The sequence below is a fragment of the Micropterus dolomieu genome, linkage group LG22 (genome assembly GCF_021292245.1).
Source record: "Micropterus dolomieu isolate WLL.071019.BEF.003 ecotype Adirondacks linkage group LG22, ASM2129224v1, whole genome shotgun sequence".
Lineage (NCBI taxonomy): Eukaryota > Metazoa > Chordata > Actinopteri > Centrarchiformes > Centrarchidae > Micropterus > Micropterus dolomieu.
In genome coordinates, this window is record NC_060171.1 from 363674 (window position 1) to 371245 (window position 7572).

The 7572-nt window shown below is 40.1% G+C and overlaps 1 protein-coding gene across 1 annotated transcript; it reads left to right on the forward strand.

Moving 5' to 3' along the window:
• Positions 1-2376: 2376 nt before the first annotated feature.
• Positions 2377-6040, forward strand: LOC123961504. The gene is made up of 2 exons (XM_046036974.1): positions 2377-2939; positions 4993-6040. The coding sequence occupies exons 1-2, from the start codon at positions 2515-2517 to the stop codon at positions 6038-6040; spliced, it is 1473 nt and encodes a 490-aa protein (XP_045892930.1). The 5' UTR covers positions 2377-2514.
• Positions 6041-7572: the final 1532 nt, after the last annotated feature.

Genomic DNA, 7572 nt, shown 5'->3' on the forward strand with positions numbered 1-7572 from the left:
CAGTTTATTTCAGAAGCTCTTGGTTGATGTATTTATAGAAAATGGGGCGGGGTTTTTGCTTTTTGTGGATGATGGGGCAATTTGGAAGAGGGGAAGACATTTAGACTTCATTGTGTGTGATCAGATAAATATACATGGGCCTATATATGTTATTTTATTTTAAAATAATATCTAAGTTGATAAGACAGAGACAGTGTTCCTCACAAGGAAATTCATTGGTAGTGAGGTAAAAACTAAAATTATGAAACACTACATTTTCATATTCAGAAAGTAGTGGATAAATGTAAAATACTACATACAGTGAGGTGTTTAGGTGAAAGCGAAGACCATATACAGTGGACTAATGAGACCAATATTAGATCTGTGGATCTGCAGCAAGCACATCTCTCTTAAAGTTAGAGAACATTCAAAATCAGGCTTTGATATTATGCACAGGTGCATTTAGAACAACTCGTCGTTGGGAAAAGGAGAGGGGGGAGACAAAAAAACAACAGAACTTACAAACAGTACCATTACCAGCAAAAACACTTTGGATACTCCCTGACACCACAAAATTATTAAAAATTATTAGAAAGAAGAACAAGGACAGGGAGTTTCTTTGAATTCACATACCATACCATACATATATTGAAAGTTACACAGTTAAGTCCAGATCTACACAGAAGCATCAAAGAGATTGTAGTTAATAAAATACGAGTAGCACGTATTGTTGCAGAGTTTCATCTCATAATAGGGAAAATGATCTGTGAGGAAGTGTACATGCAATTTTGTTAGCAGTGCAGAGGTCCTAAGACTTTTTCACATGAAGAACTTCTAAGCGGACCCCCATTTGAGAAGATTTTGTCCTAGGGATTTTTGCATTTAGACGCAGAATGTAAACCATGCAAAATGGTCATACATTCTGTTACTGATGGATGGAAACCTTTTATTAACGGTTAGTGTCATAGAAGGCTGATTTCTGTGGCAAAGTTACATCATTCAAAAGGTTATCATGTTAAAATATTATGTAGATATATAGACTTTAAAACAATCAAACCAGAATGTGCCACCTTATCAAGAGGAATCACCTTCTTCAGTCAACAAGGAAGGCAAACAATCCTGACGTTTCACTGTCAGCTCTCAGACAAGCTACAGGCTCCTGTGACATTATTAGGGTTTTTAAAAGAAACCAGTTTAGATAAAAAAAAATTAGAGAGCTAAATAGCTAAAATAAAAAACAACCAGGATGAACAATGTTATCAAGGCAATAATCAAAAAAGAAATGTTGAAGAAATGGCAGGACGGGTGGGACACGGAAAATAGATGGAATCATATCACGTCAGTGGCCAGAGTGTGACTACAAGGCACAGACGACCAGGTCTGATCACAGAATCAGAAGGAGCTTTATTACCACGTAGTATTTTACACGTACAAGGAATTTGGCTTTGGTGATAAGGTGCTACACGCAGACAGACATACAGTCGACATCAATAAATGCAGACATATAATATGGAATAAACAATAACAAAAGAACAGATAAATAATACACAACGTGCCAGATATTTATGTGCATTATTGCGGGTTTATGTTGTGCAGATATATAAATAAATATATAATAACAACGATTAACAAGAAATATGTGCAAAATGCCAGGTTTGTGCATGATATGAAATGAAACAGTATTTACACGTGCGGAGAGGGTAAATGCAAACATTGTTTAAATTAAGTAAAAGTCAATCAGATGAATGTTTGGAATGTAAATCTAATAAATTAAAAGTTAAAATGTAGGAAATATAGAGATTAGAGAATAAGGCTAGTAAGGTATTTAGAGATGGAGTAATGGACACACAGAAAGCTCCTGTGCAGTATCTGAAGAATACAAGTGTTTACATTATATTAGTATATTTAATATATTAAATTTATATTAAAGGGTTTATATTTGAATATTTCTGTTTATAGTGTGTATATTTGTGTTCTCTGTAGCCTGTGTCTGATTTTCTTATTGTGTGAGTCAGCACATCGTGAGAAACGTACAGTCCAGTCCGCACGCCTGATTCTGATGGGAAATAACTCCTGTTACTTTGTCCTGAGCGGCAGGTGGCGGTTTGCATCCATACAGGTCGAGGAGAAAAAGCGATCTGGTTTCCAGAGTGAAGCAAAGATGTTGGAGGAGCAGGAGTTTGTTTTCAGCTTAGTTCCGTTCATGTGTGCACGAGCTCAGTCCAGAGCATGTAAACACACCTGCGAGCTAAACGTCCTGCGCTGTGGACGCGGCGAAGTCACGTGTCCGCTTGTCTTCAGGACTCGAGGGCGACCGCGTCAGAAAAGGGGACGCAGTAAGTGACCGCACCCGTGTGGCGTTTACTTCCGCAAGTTGCAGAAGCGATGTGGCGGATATCCGTTTGACGAAGTGCATGTCTGCTTACTTCCTGTTAGCTGTGCAGTGAGGTTGGCTTCAGCGCTGTTTCATCCTGTGTGTAGTTAGATTAGCTGCTGACTTGTGTGTGTGCTGTTACTGAGCGTAGCCAGTCTGAGATGAAGAAAAGCAGCTTCAAGCTGATGAGGAGGGACATCACCTCTACGGATTTCTGCTCAGTCCCTCTTTGCTCTTCATCGGCTAAGTTCTCCTCCATGAGCTTCCACGCGTTTCCAACCGATGCTGAGATAAGGGCGAAATGGGTGGTGAACATCAGAAGGGTGAACTTCACCATCACCAATCGGTCCAGGGTGTGCAGCAGGCATTTCCTAAAGGAAGACCTGATCGAAACGCCCAAAGGACTTCGTCGTCTGAGGAAGGGGGCGCTGCCGGTGTTGTTCGAGTGGAACGGATATAAAAGCCATCAGCATGCGAATCCTTTGGATAGAAGAGAAAGTCCAGCGGCTAACTGCACACGTCAGCCTGACGGGGACATGGGTGGCGAGGGCGGAGCAGAAGACTCACGGATTGAAGCCTTAACAAGGTGAGGACAACATGAACATAACCAGCTGATTATCAGAATACTCAAAATTTATGTATAGTAAAATGTACAGTATAGTAAAGTAAATACTATTAACAATGTGTACAAAGCTAACTGAAAAGTGAGGGTGAAACGTCACTCTGTAAGGGCCTCGGTGGGGAAGTTACGTAAGTGTAGAGCTGACAGGAAATAAGCAGACTGTATAAAGGTCACACAGCCGGGAGCTGCAGTAACTGGAAACAGCAGGAGATCACTGAGTGCATGTACTCGTGTACTGTTCATGATCTGAGGTAGGGGAGTGTTTCAGCTTTGTGCTACTTTATGCTGTATTTAGGAAGCCAATATTAAACTTTTTCTTAATTTGCAGATTCAGATGTATTAATGCAAAATGTATTTTGATGCATTATTATAGATTAAACTACGCAGCAGATAAAATGAATAAAGTAGTCACATTAAAGTGCTGCTTACATGATAATGCATCAGTAATCATTTTCCAATAAAATCATACGCATTATTCTGAAATTAGTACACGAGTACTTTTACTTTTGGCACTTCAAGTGCCGTTTAGATTTGTACTTTTACTCAAGTGAGATTTAGACAAGTATTTCTACACTGTGGTAATACTACTTTTACTTAAGTAAAATATCTGAGTATGATTTTGGTAACAACTGACAGTGTTGGACAAGTTATTTCCATAATGTACTACACTATAGATGACTAGTTACTGCCATTTGAGAGTAATTAGTTATATTACAATATTACTGCTTTTAGTAGTACTGCTATTAGTGGACGCATTATTCAGATGGTAAGATGTGCTGCGTAGGAGGGTGTGCAGAGTTATATCCGCGGAAATTAACCTTCTGATTAACTGCTGGGCGGGGGGGTGAAATAGGATGAATCGCCTCCCCTTAAGAAAGACGCTGTGCGCATTTACGCACGAGGTACTCATGGAATTGGTTTTCTGGTGCCGAAATGTTTCTCGGTGTTGGTGAATTCTAAAAAAACAGAACACCACTTAATTTTGGGTTAAAGTGCGCTGAAACGCGCGTTATTGAGATTTTAACTGTTTTTTTATGTTATGTTACTGCGTTACAGCAAAAAGCAATACATTACTGTAACTGCGTTATAACTCGTTACTCCCAACACTAATAACTGATCAGGAGCATCTGCTACTGCACCTTCTGAGTTACCAGGCCTGCAACTAACCATTATTTTCATTGCTGATTAATTATCAATGATCAATTATGTTATTGATTAATTGATTAGTTGTTTGGTCTATAAAATGTCAGAAAAATGTGAAAAAGGGTGATCAGTGTTTCCCAAAGCCCAACACGACATCCTTAATGTCTTGTTTTGTCCACAACCACAAGATAGTCCTGGAAACCTGGAAACATAATATTCAGCTTTAAGAAGCGGGAACATTTTTAAGTGGCTCAAACCGATAAACTGATTATAGTTGGCTAATAATTTAATAGTTGAAAACGAGTCGATCATTTAATAAATCGTTGCAGCCCTGTGAGTTACAAGGCAAGATAATGATGGTATGTTTGGTGCCAGTTCTTTTAAATATGGATGGAGTATTGTTGAACAATTTATCAGTCTGTCTATAAAAGTTTTTCGTAGCTGGGGTGGGCAGCGTTGGAGAACCAGCAATAGACAGATAAATTTCAAAAGTCCAAATGAAAAACTCCCTTCAGGCCTCCTCTCCGAAGCCCCTCCCCCAAAACTCACGTTAGTGCACAGCGGCAGGTAGGCAGGCGATCACTTCACTGGAGTTAAATGATTGGCCGTGCTAATGACACTCGAGCTACTCATACTGGATCAGAGCATTTGATTAATTGATTGCTGTCAGGATGTAAAGAGAATTTAAATAAATATAGCAAAACAAGCTTCTGAAATGAATTATCTACCGCAGCTTTCATCAAACTTCAGAGTCATGTGAATAGAAATCAGCAGCCGTCCAACACACAGTGTTTCTCTAAGGGCTAATCGGGGTTGTTGTTTTGGTGCCTGAGCAACTTTGGTACTTACTTTTCTGTTTCCTTCTCGCACACAGTCGGAACAAGTCTCTAGAGGTGCTGGGCGACCACGACTATTCGAAGAAGCCCCTCTCTGCGGGAGAGGAGCTGCAGGCTGCACAGATGGAGCTCGATCGTCTGGAAGAAGAAAGCAGAGAACTGAAAAGTGAGCGGTTCTTTCTGTGGCGTCTCCAGCTTGAGCCGGACTTGATCAAGTTTTTCACTGGATTTAAAGACTACAACACGCTCAAAGTGTTCTTCTTAGCTCTGCAGCCTACAGCACAGACTGCCTGGGAATGGAGTCATGCGCTGAAGGTGAATAAAACTGAAGAAAACACGGCGGACGCCGGCTGCCGTGCTCAACACCTGTGTCTGTTTGATCAGCTGTTCCTGTTCCTTTGCTTTGTCCGGCGCGGGTTTCTTCCTGTTGAAATGTCCGTGCAGTTCCACGTGTCAGAGGCCACGGTCCAGTCGACCTGCTTAACATGGTGCCACTACCTGTTCTTTACTCTGGGAACACTACCAATATGGCTGAGCAGACAGGCTGTAGATGAGCTAATGCCGCCGTTCTTTAAAACGACCTTCCCCAAAACACGGGTGGTGCTGGACTTGACTGAGATCCACATCCAGACGGCCACGTGCGCAGGGAACTCCTCCCATCATAAAGGCTCCACAACACTCAAGTCTGTGGTTGGCATCGCTCCCTCCGGCTCAGTCAGCTTCGTCAGCAGCGTCTACGCGGCCTCCGTGTCCGATAAGGACGTCATCAGGGAGTCGGGGGTTTTAAACCTCCTGGAGCCCGGCGACCAAGTGATGGCATACAGGAGCTTAGAGATCAAAGACCTCCTCGATGTGATCGGCGTAAACCTCGTCATCCCAACGTTCTTGGGGCCAAAGGGACAGAAACTCGAGGAAACGCCCTCACAACAGGTCGGCCACCTGAAAATCCACATTGAGAGGTCGATCGGCCGCATCAAAGAGTACCAGATCTTTGCTGACGTTGTTCCCTCTGCGCTTTGTGCTTCGGTCAACCGGCTGTGGACGGTCTGTGCTCTGCTGACAAACTTTCAAGGACCTTTGCTTTAAGCAATAACTGTGGATATACAGTATCCAGAACTGGTGAGAGACCAACAGAATTCAAGGTTCCTTATGAACCTGGTTTGAAATGTTTGTTTATGTTCAGCATTCAAGGTAAACAAATTCATATGTTGGTCATTTTTAGATCAAACTCAAAAATCTAATATTGGTCGGCCCTAATGCTGTGGAGACATTTCTAGAAATATTAATGTCTTTCATCCTGTCCAACCAAACAGTGAGTCCATCATTACAAATGCACGTATGGCTGCAGCTATTTTTTCAGTATTGATTCATCTACTGATTATTGTCTTTGTTAGCTGTGTGTAGTTCAAAACTAATCTCCTGTAGACTCCAACATTTGCACAGAGAACAAATATATCAGGCTGAATATTTCCATTTGATGGGATGTTGCAGCCAAGAAAAAGGTGGGATGTTAAGTAACATCTTTTTATACATGTCAACTGCTGTGTCCTTATTTTTACAACGGGACAACAAACCTGTTGCCAAGCAGTACTTCCATCTTTACAAATGCATTTATGGCTGCAATAATATTTTAATTATTGGTTAATCTTCTGATTTTTGTTTTGTTTTGCTGCATATAGTTCAAAAACCACAGAGCTTTAAATTTACATTCTAGTGTACATCCTAGGGCTGGACAATAAAACAATAATGATAATTATCGCAATATAATTTTCCTCAATAACAAAATAACAAATGTTCAATATATCGTCAGTAAATATTTGATTTAATTTATTAGAATCACGAAAGAATTAGCACTTAATTTTTCTATTAAGAGGTTTATTTTGTTGAGGCAAAGAGATTTTTTGAATAAAGATTTTATCATAATAGTTTTGAATGTTCTACCTCAGATTTGTTAAGTGATCCACTGCTTGGCAGAAAGTGTTTGGCACGTTCTGACCATAAAGAATAGTTTAACCACACAATTAACCATCTAGCACTTCAATTTTCATTCAAGGGCAAAAATCAGCCTTGAAACTTGAACACTTGACATTTATTGTGAAAATGATCAATATCTCAGTGTGGACACTGAGTAACTTCAGAGCAGAATAATGACATGTTAAGGATAAAACTGATGTTTTTCTATAATATCCTTATTGTCAGCAGAGAAATAAGATGAATCAGGCTTTGGATCCACCAGTGTTATTCATTAAGGGGAAAACCAGGTTGTGATGTTAAGTAACATAGCAGAAGTTCAGGTTCTGCATTCTTGTGTAGATATGATGTCAAGTTTTTTTACTGATTACATGACGGTCAATGTAAATGCATAAACCATGTTTACTAAATAAAAAGTTGAGCCACAGTGATTTAATGCCTACTTTTTCATATAAAAACTTGCATTAGTAGTAGTAGTAGTAGTATAGTTACTAAAGTAGTGAAGAATTTCAGTCGACATAGCAGCACAAGGGATATAAAAGAACAGCTGCAGTATTATAGAATCCAAAAAAAGTTAAAGTCAAGGGCAACTGGACTTTAACCTTCTTTGGATAACTATGACCTGGATGACTGAGAATCTTCACAGA